Raw genomic sequence first — 22,220 nt, 5'->3', positions numbered from 1 at the left:
GCAAACCAGCCACTCGCTGACCAGCCCCCCCAACCCCTCCCACCTCCTGCCTCACATTCCCATTGAGGACTGTGTTCCCTCTGCACTGTGGACAGCGGTTTGAGAGCTGGGTGAGGGAACCTATGTGGTCCGCTCTGGCTGCCTACCCCTGGCCATAGTGACATCAGTCGTGTCCAGGACGCCAGCCCCACCTGATGCAAGGGCTTGGGAGGTGAGCAGGAGGCAGGAGGGAGTGAAGGTGGGAGTGGGCACCGACCATGCAGGGTGAGGCTGGGGTGGGGGCTCAGTAGCGCTGTCTGATTAGGTTTCCCCATATGATTAGGAGTGGTGCAAGTTGGGGGACAGCTCCCAGGCCCTTGCCCTGCCCCTCATCAGCCATGAGACCCTGCACAAGTCACTTCTCCTCTCCAAGCTTGGTTTCTTCATCTGTAAAGTGGGGTGAGGAACCGCCCCTGGCCCTGAACCCTGTCACAGCACAAGAATCCTGACTGGTTTTGCTGATTGCCCTTACATGTAACCATGGCTCTCAGGAAATGCCCCATCGTTTGATGAAACAGCTTTCTAGCTTTGAACCGCCCCAGCCCCTTAGCATTTCCTCTCTGTGTGGGTAGGGGGCGCTGGGGTCCCAGCAGAAAACACAGTCAATTCACCACAAACTTAAGATTTTAAGAAATGTCACAGATATGTGTCAAACTCCCCAGGATGTCAGAGCTAGAATGGCTACTGGAAGTGCTTGTCTCAACCTCTCCCCTGCACAGATGGGGAAACTGAGGCCCAGAGACACTTTTTCTGTTTAAAAGAGAAACACTTAAAATAAGTTTAACATTAGTGTTTCTGAGCAGAATAAAATGAGGTCTGAGATTTGTTTTAAAATATTCCAGAAGAAAAAAAAAAAAAAAAAAAAATATTCCAGAAGAAAGAAGAGTATGTGGGGGTGGGGTGAGGATAGGGGTGGAAAGACAGATAAAACATGAACAGCACAAAGTTGAAGCTGCTCCAGGCTGGTGTGGGGGTCTCGCTGTCTGTTATTTCTACTTGTATGTGTCCAAAACTTCCCTAATAAAAATGTGAACAAAATAAGCTAAAAAATATGTTTAATATAAACTCTGCAAGTTTAAGGAGAAAGAGATGCACTGGTTGGGGGTGAGGGGGACCGAAGGGAGGGGCTTGGGCATTGGAGGCTGTTCCGGGCTGAACTGTGTCCCCCAAAAGTCACAGTTTGCAGTTCTAACCCCCAGCACCTCGGAATGTGACTGTATTTGGAGAGAGGGCCTTTAAAGAGGTGATTAAGGTAAAATGAGGTCACTAGGGTGGGCCTTAACCCAATATAACTGGTGTCCTTATAAGAAGAGGAGATTAGGACATGGACACACACAGAGGCAAGACTATGTGAGGACACAGGGAGAAGATGGCTATCTACATGCCAAGGAGAGATGCCTGTGAACAAAAAAAGAACAAAGAGTGCCACTCATCATCCAGTTATATAAGGGTTAAGATGCAACCACTGCAGTCACCCACGACAGTGCACCCTGGAGGGAATTCAGGATGCAAAAACAAGATGAGGCATTCTGTGTGTTGGAGAAACAGGCCCCGAGATAGATGCACATCTCAGAAAGAATTTCAGTGACCCCAGATTCTTGCATCTTCCTGTGCAGAGAAAAACACTTAAAAGTATTAACTTGAGATATCCATTCTTTGTGATATAGCAGGAATCTTTTACCAAAATGTATGCTTGACTACATGTATTTCCTAGCCAAAAAATTCCTACATATACTGGCTCCTCCCCTCCCTCTTACAAGCAGTTCCTCAGAGCTGTCTCCCAGGCTATAGTCCTCAGTAAGATCCTGAATAAAACTTAAACTCAACTCTTAAGTTGTGTGTTTTTCTTTAAGTCGACAGGCCTCAGGAGAAACCAGCCCTACCAACACCTTGATCCTGGACTTCCAGCCTTCAGAACTGTTAGAGAATAAGTGTCTGTGGCACTTTGTTAAGTAGCCTGAGCACCCTATTCTGGCCTATGCTTCCCAGCTCTGCTGCCTCTGCTTATAGACCCCACTGTGGGCCCCACCACTGTGAGGCCAGTGCTGGCACCCTGGTACGAGGAGCCCTGGGACCAGCTGGTGCCTCTGAGGGTGATAGGGACACTTGCTCTGCCCAAGACCCCATCCCCCTCCTCCTCCAGCTCATGACCCCTGACCCCATGGACACTGGGTGTAAGAAAACCTTGGGCCCCCTCTCAGTTTATTCCATGCAGCTCAGGACCACAGAGCCCTGTGGGTGGAAAATGGGTGGCACAGACCCGACAAGCAATACTGACGCTCCCCACAGCCACGTGCCTTACTGGAGGCCACCCCTGTCACCCGACCTTGGCTGCCAGCCACACTCTAGCCCTGAGGCACATCTGTCTGCCCCACTCAGGGCTCCTTCCCTTGAGACCATCTCTCAGGACTGCTGGGGCTCAGACATGAGAAGAGAGGAGAGGGGCCATCCCTGGGTCTGCCGTGGCCCAGGAGCCTCAGCCCTCTACCAACCTTCAAGGTGACCCTGCCATGCCTGTTTTCCAGGTGAGGACACCAAGGGCACTTGAAGTGGGAGTGGTCAGCGGCAGGGTGGTTGGATCAGCTGTTTTGCCTTCAAGCACTTACACGTGCTGCAGAACCTTGGCTCTCCAGACCCTGCGAACAGCGCTGAACAACTGCTGAGAACACAGGGAGGCCATGGGGGCTACTGGGGCATCCCTGAGGGGCAGGGCTGCCCACGAGATGGAGGAGAGGCTGTAGCGGGCCAGGGGTATGTGGCCAAGAGCTCAGCTCCTGAAGGTCAGCAGGGACCCCATCCTGGCCAGAGGGACCAGAGGGCAGTTCCTAGAGCCGGGCATCTTGGGGCTGGGGCTTGGAAGAGCGACCCATCCTGGCTTCCTTTTTTAGGCTGCAGTTCGGTGATCAGACAGGGTCTGAGTACCAGCTTTCTTGGCTGGGTACCAGCTTCCTCGGTGCTGAAGACTGTGAGCCACCATGGCCTACGCTTGATGCGGCTCCCCCAGGTAGTTCCCGACACCGAGGGCTGGTGACCAGGTGGCTGAGGTGAACCCGCCTGCATCGTTGAGGACAGGTCTTCCTGGCCAACCATACTTCCTTTTTGGATGAGGATATAGAATAAGTCAACCAAAGGGAGGGGCTCAGATTTTCTCTTTGGATGTGGAGACATTGGAAAGGCCTGGGCCAAGTCTAACCAGGGAGGTGTGGAACCGTGGCTTCCCCAGTAACAGCCAAGCAACTTCACCCAAAGCGCTCCAAATGCACAAGCATGGGCCTGGGAGGTCTGTGCTGAGGGCCTGTTTTATTCAGCATTTTCTCTTCAGCAGATTCACTTACAAAGCAGGGAAGCAGGAGGAAAATTCAGGTAAGAATCGGGTCCCAAACAGTGGCCCTGACAACCAGCCTCAGAAGATGGAGCCACACAGTTATCATTGGTCCTAAAGGGTGTGGACATAGGCCTGGGTCTTAGGCCCGGCCCTGTGGCGGGTGCAGCCCAGGCCCTCTGCCCTTCACAGGCAGCCCTGTCCCGGGCTTGGGGTGGAAGGGCGGCACTAAGTTTGTGCACGCTGAGCGACGGGTGGCAGGGGTGGGGCCTTTCACGGCATCGCGGAAGGGTCCATGTGTTGCCATGGTGGGTCTGGAGCCCAGGAAGGCCTTTTGGACTCTGACATTTCTGTGCTTCCGTGAAGAGAGATGCAACTTTTGCAGAACGGGGAAGTTTTTGGATTCTGCAAGGCCCCCTTGCAAAACTTCCTGGTTTGGGTTTAGCTTTTCTTAGGAAAGAGGGCCTTGTGGGAACTGTGCGTCTGAGGACACCACCAGGAAATCAAATGAGCACACCAAGAGTGAGTTTACATTTCCTCTCCAAAAGCTTACATCTGGCATGTTGTAGCAAAGATCACTCTTTCTAGTGCCAGAATTAAAACCCACTTTGGGGTACTTTCCACATATATCCACTGAGCACATCTCGGACTCATCCTGTATGGCAGGAGCTTCACTGAGCTCTCTCTCTTCTCCCCACCCAAGGGAAGGTAAGGGTAGAGGGGGAGGAGTTGCCCAAGGCCTCATGTCAGGACCCACTCCACGTGTTAAAACATTAAACATGTGACCTTCAGGTCCCTTCCAGCTAGAACATTCTCTGATGGGCACTGCCTGTCATGTGTGCCAGCCCCACATCCTGCTCCTCTCTCTCTGCCTTGGCACTGGATCTTCCTCAGCCCTGTCTCCCTGACCACACAGCCCGCAGCCACTTCCACTTTTCCCTGCATCCACGGACTGAGGCCTGCCTGTGGACTCACCCTACAAAGAATGGGGGGTGCTCACGGCCCTTGATGCCTTCCGGCCTGCCCCAGGCCAAGGGTCGGATAGCAGAGGGCCCTGCAGGGGGTCCAGCTCAGCTCCCCTGCAGAGGCAGGGAGAAGCAGTGCTTCATGCAAAGGGCCATCATGGAGGTTGTCAGAAACCCTGGCCAAGGGACCCTGGAGCTGATTGGAAAGCTGCAGAGGCCCCATCTGTCATTTTTCTCTGGGCAGTTAGTTACACAGATGAAGCTTGACTGTGCAAGCTGCTTTTCATGACATTCCTAGACGTTCCAGAAAGGAGCCCAATAGCACACTGCCAGCCTCACACGCACAGTTTGGTGATTCAGAAAGCTGATGGTGGGTTGCTTCATGTGAGAAACACTTGTCGGTGACTCTAGGGTCAGCCGCGAGGGCTTCACAGATGAGGCCTTGGGGCAGAGTAGGCATAATTGAGGCATTCTGCACAGAGGGGATAGCAGGTGCAAAGGCCCTGGGACACGGCCAAGTGAGGGAGGCCAGGGCATGGTGGGGGAGGGTGGGCTGGAAGGAAGCCAAGGCCAGACAGAGCCACAATGCAGGAAGCCCCTCAGGGAGTTTGAGGGGCTGTGACAAGACCATCTCTCCCCTGCTGATAGTGCTGCTTTCAGATTTCCTGACTCCGAGTTCAAACAAATTAGCACAGGCTCCTTTTGGTTCTCGCAGTACCACCATGTGGCAGCAGTAGCACTCAGATAAGGGGGTTCCCTCCTCTCACTTGGTCCCTGAAGCCCATGATGCCCTAGAAACGCTCCATCCCTCCCTGGGAGCCCAAAAACTTCTCAACATTTTCCCAGTGCCGGCAGTCAGAGACACGTTGGGTCAGGGGTCGTGTGGTGACCTGGCAAAGCTTCTGCTCTTGTAACAGAGCAGGGGACTGGGGCATCTGGGCACATCTGTTCTGGGGCCTCAGCAGGGGCTCAATGCTACCCAGCAGCATGGATCGTGTGGGAGGAGGGGACTAGTTTTCTTACTAAAAATCTACATCAGGACAGGAACACTTACTCCCCATGATGAGCTAGACATCCGTCCCTGCCTCTGCTGCTGTCCCAGGAAAGTCAAGTCCCACCACAAGGCCTTTGAGCCAAAGGCCAGGTCTCCTCACCTATCAAGCCCGTTTCCTCTTCTTAAAATGGGTTGACCCTAACAAGTGCCAACCCAGAATGGCTGTGATGACCAGCAGGGTGGCCCTTGTAGCCAGAAAAGAAGGAGCTCTGCAAGTTGGTGCTAAATTCAGGCAGACTTTGCTGTCCAACTGGGGAGCACCTGCCACCAAGGGAGTGCTGGCCCAGATGAGGGATGTGAGATAGAGAAGTGGGGGGCAGGGAAGGAGAGGCAGGCACAGTGAAGAGAATGTGGGGGCAGTACCGACCCACCCATGGAAGAAGTTCCCCTTTAGGAGCAAACCCCCTATTAGGGGTCAGGCTGGGGCTCAGGCCTCCACTCATTCCTTCCGAGCCTGGAAAACTGAGGGATAGGGCAAAGCGAGGATGCCCAGGAGAATCCCCTCTCAGGATGCAGGGTACAGCACCTCCTTGGTAGTCTAGGCTTATAAATGTCATCAGACTTCACGACTGTTAGGCCCAGTGGTTAATAATGATGCTTCCCTGTACTGGATACTCACTGCATGCAAGGCGCATACATTTACCCTGTTACTAATCTCCCAAACTGACAGAGCAGGAGGGACTCGGGCATAGTCCCGTGGCCTGGCCCTGTCAGGGTGGGGACATGGACACAGGCTATCTGACCCTGGACCACGCCTTCTCCGCCCACATTGACTGAGCCTCCTGAGGGCCAGGTACCGCCTTGATCCACATTTCATCCAGGCATACTTTACCTGTGGTAAAGAGCACAAGTCTTCAGAAGAACTCAGCTGTGTAACCTTCACCCACCCAAGGAAATGGACATTTGGGTCCCAGCGGGCTTGCCCCAACCCTCCACCAACAGGCCCCAGGGGCCATCAGTGTGAGGACCCCGGTCACATGGAAGGGGGAGGCTAAACCCTCACCCTCAGGTCACCCTGGTCTGACCCCAACTTCCACCTCCCACCCCTGTCAAAGCTGGGGGGGTCACTCACCCCTGCAGCACCCGCTCCACCAGCGGCTACCACTGCAGGCACCTCTGAGTTGGCGCTCACCATCTGGAGGGGACAAAGACAGCTGGCATGAGCAGAGGTTCCGTGGCCACATGCTGACATCCAATGCAGTGTTGGAATGCCACCATTCCTTCTGTCTGGTCACAGGGTCAGGAGGAAGACTGTCGGGGCCTAGTGTGTGCTATGACTTTGGGAATCTGTCCTCCCTGGCCTGAAGGCATCTCAGAAGAGTTATCATTTCCCAGCTGGGGTGGAGGGCGGTGGGCAGGTATGAACCTCCTTGAGGCCCACCAGGCCTAGCCAGCTGCATCACACCATGTGAGGTGGCCCTGGCCTCTAGCTCTTTCCTCAGGCATCTGTGGAGAGCTCGGTGCCCTGCCTTCTACGGTCAGGCTCTGTCTCTGCACCAACTTTAATGGCAGGTATGGGGTGGGGCGGGGGGTTCTGTTTCCAGGTCACCTCTTTTCAAGGTAGGGGACAGTACGTTCCCTGCCCGGGACAACACAAAGTTTTCTTCTAAAATAGTCCAGAAAGCAGACAAAATGGAGATTTGATGCAGATATTAAGTGGATAATGAGGTGGCCTGTGGGCCACAGACCAGTGAGACCACAGGGAGGGCCAACCAGGCCTGGTGTCTGGGACTCAGGGCTGCTCAGCCAGGCTGGGCTGGGTATCCCTTAGCTTCAGGGAAATCCCTGAGGCATGGAGTGAGGGACCCTCACTGTGAAGTCATGTTTGGTTGTACCCAGACAGAGGGAATGGCCAAGGCCTAGGGTGGACCCATCTGGCCCTGGGTGGGGATCCTGCTTCCTGGCTCCCCCCAGGCCTGGGGACAGTTTCCCATGGGGAGCAAGCTACCCCTGCTGATAAGATCACAGCCCCTAGGTGCATGTGATAGGACAATGCCTCATGTAGCAGCTTTATCCAGGCCTGTCCTTCCCTCCCTCCTGTCCAAGCGCTGACCACCCCAGCTACGAGGTACAAGGGTCCCCACATGCATGCTCAATAAAGGTGGGCATGAGGAGAGCATGGGGACCGGCTTCCCTCCCAGACACCAGTCCTTGTGCAAAGGGCCTGGGTCACCCCAGGGACACTGGCACTCACAGGCGGGTCTGGAGTGAGGGAGGAATCCTCATCCTGGCTGAAGGAGCCACTGAAGGCCTTGAAAGTCTGGCTGTTCTGCTTGTGCTTCTCAATGGTGGCCTCAATGACCTGAAACAAAACCACAAAGAACAAGGGCCCTCAGAGAACATTCCAGGAGGGCGAGGACAAGGGTCCTGTGGTCATTGCGTTTTCCCCTGACCAACAGGCTCACATGTCCTCTGAGATGAGGAAACGAGGCTCAGGGATGTGATCAGTGACTGACCAGGTCCCCATTCCAATCTCCATGGGTCCCAGTGCCACCCCACATGCAGTACTCCAAGCCAAGAGCAGATGCTCTCAGAACATTTTATATGGATTCGAGGCCATGTTTCCATTTCCTGCAACAGCATTCCCATCTAATATCTGTTTCAATTTCCTTTTTCTCTTCTCACTCAGATTTCCGTCTTACGAATTTTGGGAGCCACAAATCTAATGGTTAGCATTTGGCCTGGTGGTGGTCTGCCAACCTCGGTCACTGCCTTGGCCTCCGCTCTGCCGTGGCCCTCCTGACCTGTGCCCCTACCATGGCTGGTTCTGAGCTGAGCCTGCTCTGGCTGCCCCAGGACGCTGCCTGGCCTGTCTCTGGAAGCACAGGCTCCGTCCTGGGAGTCAAGCTGCTCGTCCTGCAAGACCCACTGCTCCTGCCAGCCATGGAGAGAAGGACAACATGGACCCACCTTGGAGCTGCCAGACAGTGGAGATCCTCCCCAGGGTGAGGGCACCTCCCTGCATGCCCACCTCCAGGCCTCTATGTTTATTTGTTTACTGGGGAGCCCCAAATAAGAGAATGGATTCAAAGGTTTGTGGAGTCTGAAGGTGCTTATAAACTTGGTCACCCCATCACTTCAAGGTGGATAGATGGGTGGGTAATACCTGGGGGGACACGGAGCCATCCCATCCCTCGCTCCAACATGAAATGGCCATACCGCTCAAGAATTTGGTCATTTGGTTACTTTAAAACTTTAGGAGTTTCACCTGAATCCATTCTTTCTTTTCCTCTTCTGTCCTATAAAAGCCAAAAGAGTATTTTATTCATTTAGTCTTGGATACTGACTGTAAACCACCTGATTCCTCTCAGCCCTGCAGTACATGCCTGCGCTGCTCACTGCCTGGAAGTGCAACTCACGGCTTGGGAGAGTGGTCCCAAAGGCTCTGGAACACTGTGGCCAGTATCACCAGGTGCAGTCAGGTGAGGTTAAGTGTGGCCTTGTGGGTGCAGGTGGGGTCAGGTATGGCCAGATGAAGTCAGATGTGGCTGGATGTGGTAAGCTTGGTATGCAGAGCCCTCTGCAGGGGATGTAAATCAACACTTCCCTGGGCCACAATGGGTCATTGCAAAGATCTCACATCATTGGCGGAAGTGAGAGATGGGCTCTCCCAAGCCCTGCCACAAGTCACGCACCATCTTACAGGGTAGTGTGACAGTAGCCACCAAAATTTAAAGTGGATATGCTACCCTTTGGCCAGCAATTTTACTCCAGGAATCTACCAGATGGAAGTAACGACACATATGTACAAAACTTGGTTGATGGATACTGCTTGCAGCACCATTTGCAACAGCAAGACCCCAGAGGACCTAGGTGCCCGTCAATGGGAACCAGCCAATGATCATATTGGAAAATTATGCTGCTTTAGAAAATGGTGCTCATATATGGGATGATTTCTGATAAATTAAATGAAAAAAGCAAGATGCAGAACAGAATAGATAGAAAATGGTCATCTGTGATTTAAAAAATAGATACAGGGCTTCCCTGGTGGCGCAGGGGTTAACAATCGCCTGCCAATGCAGGAGACGAGGGTTCGAGCCCTGGTCCGGGAAGATCCCACATGCCGTTGAGCAACTAGGCCCGTGTGCCACAACTACTGAGCCTGCGATCTAGAGCCTGCGAGCCACAACTACTGAGCCCGCGTGCCACAGCTACTGAAGCCCATGCGCCCTAGAACCCGTGCTCTGCAACAAGAGAAGCCACCACAATGAGAAGCCTGAGCACCACAATGAAGAGTAGCCCCTGCTCGCTGCAACTAGAGAAAGCCCGGAGCAGCAACAAAGACCCAACGCAGCCAAAAATAAATAAATAAATAAATAAATTTATTTAAAAAATAAATAAACAAAATAAAAAATAGATATATATGTATGGGGACAGAAATTCCGGAAGGATACTTCAGAGATGGTTAAGAATGTCTTCTGGAGGTGGGGAACAGGGGGTGGGCAGAGGCTTAATTTTCCTTGACTTCCGCTTAGTACTGTTACATTTTAAACCACAAATAAGCGAGTAAAATGAATAAAAACACATCGAAAGGTTATCCAGTTTAGAAAAGGAAGCCATCTGCTAAAATTTCAGGTCAAACACATTCACACAGCAGCAGACACCAAGGCAGCTGAAACCTACCGAGTTTGTAGCTCCAGGGACCTTTTCTTTCCAGTTATGATGAATGTGTGGGCTGCATTTGTCTTGACGACATCCTGCACCTGAAGGCATACAACAAAGGACAAAACAAAAACAGTAGGTCACTTTTAGCAGGTCCTGAACTGTGGACTCACACTCTCAGACTTGGAGGTCTTTCCCTGAGAAGTGGGGCGCAGAGGTGACCCAGTGAGTCTGCAGGGAAGTGCTCGGCTTAGGGTCATGGTTGCTGCGGGCCACTCCATGAGTCAGTCCATGGCGGAGGGTGGACCACCGACCTACTCAGGCAGGGCTAGGACCACTCATCCACTGTTCTTGGAACTGTGCCGGCCAAATCTGCCTGCTCTCAGGGCTTCCCAGGAAGTCAGCCCCAGTGCCTTTCCCCACAAAGTTACCCACAGGCACTCCCGACACAGGGATGGGAATCTTAGGAGAAGAGCCAGGAGGATCTCCACTACTCTGCTGGGGTTTCTGAGGCCCCATGGGCAGGTACCTTGGATCTGCCGGTGTCTGCAACAGGGAGCCTTCCCTCATCCCCTTGACACCGCACTCCCACAGCCCTTGGCTGGATGTGGCCCACAGGCTGGCCACTGTCAGAGGGAATTTTTTGTATCACTAATGCACCCCTTCACTTTTTAGAGTAACTAAATACTTTGATTTAGCCAGTATTTTTGGAGTGCCCGTTAATTCAAAGCACTCCCCCACAGGAGAGGGGGACTGACTCCAGCTCCAGCAGCCCCACAGCACGAGACATCGATGGACTCAAGCAATAGGGACAGCAGGAACAACAGGTCATCTGGACCTTGGGTACAAGTGCCTGCAGAACCTCATCTGGGCTCCAAATTGGTGCAGGAGTGGAGAGAGCATGGGACCAAGGACCAGGGAACAGCAGGCAGGATGGGCACCCCATCTGCATTCACCCCAAGTTTCCCTTAGAGTCTGTAAATGGGGCCCTTAGGGCTGACTTCACAGGGGACGGGAGACGACCCAGGTCCTGGCATTGTCCTTCATCCTGCCAACATGAATCCAGCAGCGCACTGGCTGGTAGGCCAAGTGGAGGGACAGGGGATCCTGCCCATTCAGCCCAGGATGCTAGGCCAAAGCGCCCTCAGAGATGTTCCCTCACGCCTGGGTCAGGATAGAAGCAAGGCCCAGAGAAGCAGGCAGGCAACCAGTTGCACAGCAGTGAGTGCTTTGGTGGCTAAAGCGCTGTGTCCCTACATCTGCTCTGTGCTTTCCCAGGGGAACAGATTGGTGGGAGGGGCTCACCCACCTGGAGGCCGGAAATGTCCATCTTCTCCCGGACACTGAACTTCTGGCCCATGAGCCGCAGTTTGGGCACACAGTAAAGGATCATGCTGTTGAACTGCGATAATGACGGGCAGGTATGGGATGCGGGGCGGTTGACTCCACAGAGGAACACCCCAGGGAGGAGGTGGGGCGTGGCTCTGGCAGGAGTGGGCAGGGCTAGGCGGGGCTGGGCTGAATGTGGGCGTGGTGAGGGCATGCTGGGGGTTGGACTGGGGGAGTGGCTTAGCGGTGGGGCGTGGCTCTGCAGCTGGTTGGGCCTGGGTTGGGTGAGGGTGTGGCTGAGTGGCTGGGTTGCCCGGGCTCTGCACCTGGGCTGGGTGTGGCATGGCAGGGGCGTGGTTCTGCAGCTGGGCTGGGCAGGACTGGGCAGGGCTGGGTGTGACCGGATGGGGGCTCACCAGGAAGAGGTGGCGGTCCTGGGTCGTGCCATTCTTGGCTGATAGCTTCTGGATGTGGCCCTCCTTGATCAGCTCGTTTGCAGGGTTGACGATGTCCTCCTCCCCACCCAGTCTCTCGTACACCTCCAAGAGCTTGTGCATTTTCTCCTGAGAGAGACACGGGGAAAATTAGATAAAAAGGATCTAGAGTGAAATGTCACCTGTTTAGGTTGCCATGGGTGCCCCACTGTGGGCCTGACCTCAGGCCCATCTGGTCTGGGGGCTCCAGACCCAGTCCCGGGGACAGGCAGGTAATGAGGACACAGGACGTGGACCACACATAGCAAGAGCTGCCCCAAAACAGGCGGCCTGTCTCTCATTTCTCCCTTTTGAGAGATATGGGGTCAAAGAAATATTTCACTTTTTTTTTCCTCTCAGAAAACAACAGTGTCCATGTGAAAGTAAATAGGTCTCAGGACTGAGGCAACCAGGGCTGGGTAGGGACTGTGGCGGCCTGGAGAGCCGGCCCACTTAGGGGGCACCTCGCCTCGTCCCAGGTTGCAGTGTGGGCCTGGGGTTTTCAGAGTTTTCCAGTAAAGCCAGGAATTTGGATTCTCCTGTGAAATGACCTGATCTCTAATTCTGGGCAAGGATTTAGAAATTCTTACACCATGTCCAGGCAGTGTGCAGGCCAAACAAGGGCCTGTGAAGACAGGGCCCACTGGGTCAAAAGGCATTGGTATGGGCTAGGAGGCCTCCCCATCGGCAGAGCCTATTACTCGGGGGCGTTAGATCAACAAGAGGACACCATCTCCTCCACCTTCAGGCTGTATTTGGAGGTGGGGCCTTTGGTAGGTGATTAAGTTTAGATGAGGTCATGGTCATGGGGTGGGGGAGGGGTGGGGGCATGATGAGATTAGAGCTCTATTAAGAGAGACACCAGAGAGCTCGCTCTCTCTTTTTGCCATGTGAGGACACAGCGAGAAGGTGGCTGTCTACAAGCCAGGAACCAAATCCGCCAGCACCGTGGTCTTGGACTTCCAGCCTCCGGAATGGTGAGAGTAAATGTCTGCTGTTTAAGCTGTCCAGTCTACAATACTTTGTTAGAGCAGCCCCAGCTGACAGAGCTTCAGTGAGTGAATGAACGAACAAATGAATGATGCTAACACCAAGAGCTAACATTAAATTATGCCAGGTCCTGTTCTGAGCACTTTATGTAGAGTGATTTAATCCCCACAACAGCCCAATGAGACAGATTCTGTCAGTGACCTCATTTTACAGATGGGGAAACTGAGGCATGGAGCACTATATAACTTACCAGCAATCACCAAGCTAGTAAGGGACAGGCCTGTCTGGCTCTCAGTGGAGCCTCTGTGTTCCTGGGGGACAGGTGGGTGAGTATGCATGCTGCCAGTGCCTGGCCCACCCTGTGCCCTCCCTGCCCCAAACTACTGGTCCCTCGGGCATCTTCCAGGGTCGCCCACACTCACCATTTTCCGAATGGCAGCGTTGGAGTGGTTGGCAGCTGTGGAGATGAGCTCCAAGGACCCTGCAGGAAGAAGACAGAGTCAAGCTGCAGGGCGCCTGGTGACTCCACCCAGGTAGCTGCCCCACGAGGCTTAGTGTCAGGTGCTGCGCTGCTCCTGCCCTTTCCCACGGCTGTACCAGGCTGCTCGTGAGACCTGGCCCTGGGTGTGGGGGTGCGACCCTGCAGACGCATCCCATTTGCTGGGGGTCCGCCAGGGCTGGCATGCCACTCCCCTGCGCAGACCTTGCCCCATGCTGCCCGCCAGCTGCTGCCCATGCACCAGGAGCAGCCTTGCCAGCCCCATGAGGTCCTCCGTGGGGCCTAAGCTCTGCCAACACTTAGCAGCCCCCTCCACAGAACCATCATCCACCCCTCGTACTACAGTGGGGGCAGGGGCGGTTTTCCCTTACACTTAGACTCTCAGTCGCCTCCTTGTTTAGGGGTCACTTGGAGCTCTCTCCGTCTCTCTGTCTCTATCTGTCTCTCTGTCTCTATCTCTTTGTCTCTCTCTTTCTGTCTCTGACTCTCCGTCTCTCTCAATGTGGGTTTTCAGCAGGGGCCCCAGCTCCCACTGCCCAGGAGCTCCTCAGCCTGTGGCCGGCTTGGCTCACTCTCTGCATCCTTCCAGTCTGGGGCATCCTCTGGGAGCCTCTTCAGATAGTCCTTGAGCAGCAGCTCATAACGGGGGACCCTCTGCACGGGCTCCAGCATATGGTGCTGCAGCGTCAGGTTTCCGCACATCTCCTGCTTCTGTGGGGGAGATAGAAGCAGTGTGGGGCACCCATGGACACATGTGTGGATCCCCCAGGAGGCTGCCTGGAGTACTGTACCCAACTGACTGCAGACCACATCTTACAGCAGAGGAAACTGAGGCTTGGAGAGGTTGAACGATGGAGTAAGGAGCTGGACCCAAGGCAGGGCTGCTCTAGACCCAGCGCTGGCCTTTTTATACACATCCTCATTGGAGACTGTCTGTGGGGACAGCTGGGAGGGCCCACACATAAGTGAGGGGGTGAGCGTGCAAGGAGTGCAGGCAAAAGGGGAGAAGGAAACACTCTGATAGTATCAGAGCTATCCTCTCTGGGGAGGGACAGGGATGCTGGGAGATGCAGGGGGATCTAGGACCCTATGCTGAGAAATCATGGGTGACCTGATTACAGTGGGATCTGGGGAAAACCCAGAAAGTTATCAAGGGGCCACCCCAAATCCGAGCCTGGCCTCCAAACCCTCAGCACAGAGGGACTCTGTGCCCATTAACCTTTCAGGGTACAGTGAGGAATGTAGGTGCACGTATGCATGTGTGAACACATGTGTATGTACACATATGCACATGTGCCTATGTATTACGTGTGTGCATGTATGCATGTATGTGCATGTGGCACATACTTAAAATATTTTTTAAAGAATTACTTTATTTAAAATTGGTGAATGTGGCTAATTAAAACCCCAAAATTTTGTATGGAAAACAAAATCATACATAAAGTTAAAAAATAAAACATCAATGGAGAAAAATAATTTGCAACACATTTGACAGTTAACAGCTGACATTCTTAACATATAAAAACCTCATGAATCAATAAGAAAAAGACCAACATGGAAGTAGACAACAGCAACCAGAGGTGTGAACAGGCTGTGTGCAGAAAAAGAGAAAGAAAAGATCAATGCAACATTTTCCTAAGTGCTTCCACTAGCCATTGAGGGATGCTGTGGAGGGAGACCAGCATGTTTGGATCCAGGTCCTATTGAATAATAGTTTGTGATGACACAGATCGCACAAACTTTTTGAGCCACGATTTCCTCACCCATGAAATGAGAATGATGATTTGTCTCTGGGAGTTATTTTAAGGATCAAAACATCAATAGAGCATCTGGACACATCCCACAATTTTACTGATTTTCTCCGTGTTGAAACACAAACCCAGCACTGTGCCCGTGAAGCAGAGGTGGGACCGCCCTACCTGGATGCCTTGGACAATGTCCTTAAATACCAGTGAGCGCTGGGTCCAGGTGCTCACCAGCTCCACAGCCCGGTCAAAGTTCTTGACATATTCACCATACATCTTGAGGAATGGGGCCAGCTTCTGCAGGATGTCTCCAAGCCGGGGGTTTGTGTCCCTTTGTGGGGGAGTGAGATCGTCAGACAAACAGCTCCAGTGAAGGGCCACGGTGGGCCAGGGACTTCACCAGGGAGCTATGGGACAATGGCCTGACTCCCAGCTCTGTGTGATGGTGGGCAAACTGGTCACCTTCCCTAAGCCTTACTTTCCTCCCCTGTATCACATGGGATGGAAAATAGTGTGTTACCTAGAGGATCATGTAAAGTACTTCAACCGTGCAGTCATAGAACGATTGCTCAAAACCAGGAGTTGCTAGTAATAATGGAATCACTTTAATGATGAGCCACAGTTATCAAAAAGAATCAAGAAAACCCCATTATACTTCTTCTGTATGAGCAAAGATTAGGAACAATGGGGCAATCTAACTCTGGCAATGTCATGGGAAAGCAGCACTGTGTAATAATGAATGGTTTGGACAGGGATTTGGAAATAAATTTCAAGGAGCAGAAAATATATTAATAACCTTTGACCTTAGAACTGTGGGGGATTTATCCTAAAGAAATAATCAAAAAGAAGAAAAAAAGGCATATGCATAAAGTCATCCTCTGCAGCATTACTAGGAACATGCACTCAAAGGCCCACCACCTGTGAAGACGGATGGACAAGCTGCTGGACTCTCGTACCATTATTATACAAGGAGTGTCTGTGTGCTGACAGTCTCTCCAGGGCCTTGAGGAGAAAACTCATATCTAGCAGGTGTGCACTGCATCAGACAGAAAGCCAGTCTAGCCCTGAGCTTTAACCTCATGGCCTTGGACACAGTATAACCTGCTCTGCAGGTGGAGCATGTCTTTCTAAACATTTACAAATTGCCCTGGACCCTCGCTGAGCCTTGCAGGTGCAGGGACAACCCCCAGTCAAGCCCCCTGGCCTCTGTGTTCTCCCTGGCCTGGCTGCAGCTTGGAGAATGGCCTCTTCCCCTCTTACCACAGGAGAACCACACACTGGCTCAAGTCAGGCCAGTGAAGAGGGGAGACAGCAGAGACCCCAAAGCAAAGCTGCAGCAGCACCCAGAACAGAGGGGGAAGCACATAATGTGGAGAATGGCAAGCTGGGGGCCATGCCTGTAATGTTTTATTATCATTTCTTACAGCTGGGCAGTCCCTCTGCTACAAATGAACGGAAGCAGCAGAGGGACAGATGGACAGCCCTCTGGGGACACTGCTGGGGAAGAAAAACATCTCATTTTTTAAAGCAGAGGTGCAATATACACTAGGAGGGAAAATAAACCAATAAGCACTGTCTATTCACTGGTGTTTGCAGATGGCAAACCTCATTTAAATTCCACAAAGCCCTGAGCAGGTATTAAAGCCCCTTTAGTTTGCAGATGAAGAAGCTAAGACACTGAGAGAGCTTGGGGTCCGGGTTGGCCCAGGACCCTACAGAAAGAGAGCCCAGGGCACTATGAGACAGGCTCCCTAGGTGCCTCCTGGCTTTTGGGCATGCAAACCCCAGATTTAGAGGCTGCTTGGCAGAGAGTATTCAACAAAACCACTGCAATAGTGTCACCATGACCCTCAACCACTAAGGGCATTGGAGCCAAACTCCCTGGGAGATGCCAGCCCCTACACTTCCCGGGCACCATGAGCTGCACTTACCACTCATTCATGATCCGTGTCTGCAGCTCAGGCAGGAGGAACTGCCCGTGGAAGCAATAGATGGAGGAGATGTTAGAGAAGATGCCTGTGGTGACTTCCGAAGGGATCCCTGCTTCCATCAGTCGGGTGCAGAAAACCTGGGCACGGAGAAGCCCATGCAGTGGTCACTGAGTGTGGGTCACTGCAGATGGTTACGATCATGCTTCTGCTGCAGGTATGGGAGCTCAAGAGAGGCTGCCATTGCCTTATGTTTTCTTAGTGAACCTTCCACTTCATCAAACTGGCTCAAAGAACCTTATGGTCTTAAAGCAAGCTTACTTATGGCTAAGAATTGGGGGTGAGGCAGGGACAGTCCCCTCTAGATAGGGACAGGCCATCTTTCTTCCATCTGCCTTTCAAGGGAAATGGATGGTCCTGATTTCCTTTCTTTGCCTTGTGAGCTACAAACAGAAGAAGCACCTGTCAAAACCCAGTTTCTGTTGGAGTTTTACTTCCTGTGCTCATAAACCCCACGTTGCCAGGTGGACAGGGAGAGTGCCACCCACTGTCCCAACTATTTATGCAGAAAGATGTCCAGAGGCCATTTACATGCTCAGATAATTTAACTGCCAAGAAGAAAAAAACCCCAAGGTGACTGGATGAGACCGTTGCCCCAGAGCCACAAGTTCTGAAAGCAAAAACTAAGACTTTCTGGAGGAGACTTAAATTTGTCCAAGTTTTAGTATTCATGTCAGTCATACTCCAACAGCAAGCCCTAGCCAATGCTAAGATAGAAAGTTTGCCTCTGAAACTGCCCACTGAAACTCTGGAAGTGGACAAAGGCAGGCCCAAGCCAGGAGGGCTACCTGGTCTAGCAGGTGCAGACGCTTCACATAGGTCTCCTCGGTGTGCAGCAGCTCCTGGGCAATGTGGAGCAGCTTCTGGGGCTCAGAGCACTGTGAAGAGAAGAGCCATAGCTCACCTGGGGAAGATGAGTTTTGGGGAGGCAGCATATGACAAAGGCTACCCGCTGTATGCCAGGGATGACCAGGGGCCCCAAAAGGCCAGAGGAGGCTGCTGGGACTGGGATGTGGGGCTCAGTTCTCACAGATTGAATTTCCAGGGAGGTTTCTGGGGAAGACATAATAGTTTCTACCAACCCCCCCCCCCCAACCTTCTGCAGCCCAGAGAGAACTCTATCTTCCCGGGGCTTTAACTACAGAGGAGCTGCAATAGCCACATCAAAATATATTGTGGAGTGACATCAGCAAGGTGGCAGATTAGAAAGCTACAGGCCCTCCCAACAGGCACATGAAAAGATGCTCCACGTTGCTAATTATTAGAGAAATGCAAATCGAAACTATAATGAGGTACCACCTCACACTGGTCAGAATGGCCATCGTTAGAAAGTCTACAAATAAGAAATGCTAGAGAGGGTGTGGAGAAAAGGGAAACCTTCTACACTGGGAATGTAAATTGGTGCAGCCACTATGGAGGTTCCTCAAAAAACTAAAAATAGAGTTGCTATATGATTTTGCAATCCCACTCCTGGGCATATGTTCAGACAAAACTATAATTCAAAAAGATACATGCACCCCAATGTTCACTGCAGCACTATTTACAATAGCCAAGACATGGAAACAACCTAAATGTCCATCAAAAGATTAATGGATAAAGAAGATGCGGGACATATATACAATGGAATATTAGCCATTAAAAAGAATGAAATAATGCCATTTGTAGCAACATGGGCTAGAGATTATCACATTAAGTGAAGTAAGCCAGACAGAGAAAGACCATATGATATCACTTATATGTAGAATCTAAAATATGGCACAAATGAACTTATCTATGAAACAGAAACAGGCTCACAGACATAGAGAACAGACTTGTGGTTGCCAAAGTGGGGGAAGGGATGAATTGGGATTTTGGGATTAGCAAATGCAAACTACTATATATAGAATGGATAAACAACAAGGTCCTAGTGTATAGCACAGGGAACTATATTCAATATCTTGTGATAAACCATAATGGAAAAGAATATTAAATATATATATATATATATATAACTGAATCACTTTGCTGTGCAGTAGAAATTAACACAGCATTATAAATAAACTATACTTCAAGAAAATATATTAAAAAAAAAAAAAGAGGGCTTCCCTGGTGGTGCAGTGGTTGAGAATCTGCCTGCCAATGCAGGGGACATGGGTTCGAGCCCTGGTCTGGGAAGATCCCACATGCCACGGAGCAACTGGGCCCGTGAGCCACAATTACTGAGCCTGCGCGTCTGGAGCCTGTGCTCCGCAACAAGAGAGGCCGTGATGGTGAGAGGCCCGCGCACCGCGATGAAGAGTGGTCCCCACTTGCCGCAACTAGAGAAAGCCCTCGCACAGAAACGAAGACTCAACACAGTCATAAATAAATAAATAAATAAATAAATAAATAAATAAAAAAGAACGTGAATTTCTTTAAAAAAAAAAAAGAAAGTTATAGGTCCTCCTTCCCTCACACATGAGTTAACAGTATACAAATAAGAATATCTCTGTGAAAACTCTGGAGACCAGCTGAGAAGCTACAGCTTCCAAGGCATTGTAAAACTAAGAAGAGATTCTATCAAATAGAGAATGAAAATTGGCACGTTTGGAACACCCTTTTGTGTTCCTCCCTCATGCAGCATAGCACAGCACAACTGGGAAGAACCCCCTCCCCCCACACTAGGGCTCCTCCCTCAGGATGGAAACAAAGGAGTGAACTGTGCACCCAAAGTTTTGGCTCATCTGGAAGCTGCCTGAGGGACTGGTTTCTGTCTTGCCTGATTTGGAATGCTGTCATGACCAGCACCAGAGTTTGAAAACAGAGGGAAGCAGCATGTTAGAGCTGATGTTCTGCAAGCAGATGCCAGGGGAGCAAGAGATCAGAAAAAGTTTAATAGGTCTTAGAAATTCCAGCCTGATTGGCTAAGGTTTTCCCTGCACAAAGCCAGCATGCAAAGACTGGAGAGATGATTGTTTTTCAGATGCCCAAATTCCAGCAAAAAATTACAAAGAAACAGGGAAACATGGTGTGATTAAAGGAACAAAATAAAATTCCAGAAACCAAACCTAAAGAAACATAGCTCTATGAGCTGCCTGTAAAAAATATTAAATACCTGTCATATAGATGCTCAATGAACTAAGAAAGAACACAGACAACTAAGTGAAATCAGGAAAGTGATGCATGAACAAAATGAGAATATCAATAAAGAGATACAAACTATTAAAAAAAAGAGCCAAACAGAAACTCTAGAACTGAAAATTGCAATAACTAGACTGAAACATTCAAGCTAGGTCATTTGAAATCATAAATCAGAGAAACAAAAAGAAAAAACAATGAAGAAAGCAAAGAGAGCCTAAGAAACTTATGGGATACTATCCAAGGGACCAATATATGCATTTTGGGAGTCAAGTACAGAATACTTGAAGAATTAGTGGCTGAAAATGTCCCAAATATGAGGAAAGAAACGGACATACGAATTCAAGAAGCTTACAGAACTCCAAATAGGATAAATCCAAAGAACCACACTGGGACACATTATAATAAAAACAAAGGGGGGGGGATGGGAGGAGTGGGATGATATATTTAAAGTGCTGAAAAAAAAAAAAAAAACTGTCAACCAAGAATATGTATCCAGCAAAGCCATCTTTCAAAAATGAAGACGATGATACAAAAACCAGACAAACATATCACAAAAAAAGAAAATTACAGGCCAATATCACTGATGAACATACATGCAAAAATCCTCAACTAAATACTAGCAAACCAAATCTAACAACACATTAAGAAGATCATACACCATGATCAAGTGGGATTTATCCCAGGGATGCAAGTATTCTTCAATATACACAAATCAATTAATGTGATACACATATTAACAAATTGAAAAATAACCATATGATCACCTCAATAGATGCAGAAAAAGCTTTCGACAAAATTCAACACCCATTTATGATAAAAACTCTCCAGAAAGTGGGCATAGAGGGAACCTACCTCAACATAATAAAGGCCATATATGACAAATGCACAGCAAACATTATTCTTAATGGTGAAAAACTGAAAGCATTTCCTCTAAAATCAGGAACAAGACAAGGGTGCCCACCCTCGCCACCATTATTCAACATAGTTTTGGAAGTCCTAGCCACAGCAATCAGAGAAGAAAAAGAAATAAAAGGAATCCAAATTGGTAAAGAAGAAGTAAAACTGTCACTGTTTGCAGATGACATGGTACTATACATAGAAAATCTTAAAGATACCACTAGAAAATTACTAGACCTAATCAATGAATTTGATAAAGTTTCAGAATACAAAATTAATGCACAGAAATCTCTTGCATTCCTATACACTAACAATGAAAGCTCAGAAAGAGAAACTAAGGAAACAATCCCATTTACCATTGCAACAAAAAGAATAAAATACCTAGGAAAAAACCTACCGAAGGAGGCAAAAGACCTGTACATAGAAGACGATAAGATACTGGTGAAAGAAATCTAAGATGACACAAAAAGATGGAGAGATATACCATGTTCTTGGATTGGAAGAATCCACATTGTGAAAATGACTATACTACCCAAAGCAATCTACAGATTCAATGCAATCCCTATCAAATTACCAAGGGCATTTTTCACAGAACTAGAACAAAAATTTTACAATTTGTTTGGAAACCCAAAGACCTCAAATAGCAAAAGCAATCTTGAGAAACAAAACTGGAGCTGGAGGAATCAGGCTCCCTGACGTCAGACTATACTACAAAGCTACAGTAATCAAAACAGATGGTAGTGGCACAAAAACAGAAATATAGATCAATGGAACAGGATCAAAAGCTCAGAGATAAACCCACGCACTTATGATCACCTAATCTATGACAAAGGGGGCCAGAATATACAATGGAGCAAAGATAGCCTCTTCAATAAGTGATGCTGGGAAAACTGGACAGCTACATGTAAAAGAATGAAATTAGAACACTCCCTAACATACACAAAAATAAACTCAAAATGGATTAAAGACATAAATGTAAGACCAGACAGTATAAAACTCTTGGAGGAAAACATAAGAACACTCTTTGACATAAATTGCATCAAGACCTTTTTTGACCCACGTCCTAGAGTAATGAGAATAAAAACAAAAATAAACAAATAGGACCTAATGAAACTTAAACCTTTTGCACAGCAAAGGAAACCATAAACAAGATGAAAAGACAACCCTCAGAATGGGAGAAAATATTTGCAAATGAAGCAACTGACAAAGGATTAATCT

General features: G+C 50.0%; 1 protein-coding gene across 7 annotated transcripts in view; it reads right to left on the bottom strand.

Annotated features, from left to right (window-relative positions):
• The window catches only part of FGD3 (FYVE, RhoGEF and PH domain containing 3), a 64,001-nt gene that overhangs the window by 5,446 nt on the left and 36,335 nt on the right, over positions 1-22,220 (bottom strand). For 6 of the 7 annotated variants that reach the window (XM_036854073.1, XM_036854074.1, XM_036854069.1 and 3 more), the window contains 11 exons: positions 17,795-17,884; positions 16,950-17,086; positions 15,193-15,349; positions 13,846-13,984; positions 13,197-13,255; positions 11,728-11,874; positions 11,292-11,384; positions 10,004-10,083; positions 8,589-8,619; positions 7,575-7,682; positions 6,453-6,515 (listed from right to left, as the gene is read on the bottom strand). In XM_036854073.1, coding sequence (XP_036709968.1) covers positions 6,453-6,515; positions 7,575-7,682; positions 8,589-8,619; positions 10,004-10,083; positions 11,292-11,384; positions 11,728-11,874; positions 13,197-13,255; positions 13,846-13,984; positions 15,193-15,349; positions 16,950-17,086; positions 17,795-17,884 — 1,104 coding nt within the window. The remainder of the gene's footprint in view (positions 1-6,452; positions 6,516-7,574; positions 7,683-8,588; positions 8,620-10,003; positions 10,084-11,291; positions 11,385-11,727; positions 11,875-13,196; positions 13,256-13,845; positions 13,985-15,192; positions 15,350-16,949; positions 17,087-17,794; positions 17,885-22,220) is intronic. The other variant, XM_036854075.1, reaches the window with a different exon arrangement.

This window comes from Balaenoptera musculus, chromosome 6 (assembly GCF_009873245.2).
Source record: "Balaenoptera musculus isolate JJ_BM4_2016_0621 chromosome 6, mBalMus1.pri.v3, whole genome shotgun sequence".
Classification (NCBI taxonomy): Eukaryota; Metazoa; Chordata; class Mammalia; order Artiodactyla; family Balaenopteridae; genus Balaenoptera; species Balaenoptera musculus.
This window is presented reverse-complemented; position numbering and strand designations above follow the sequence as displayed.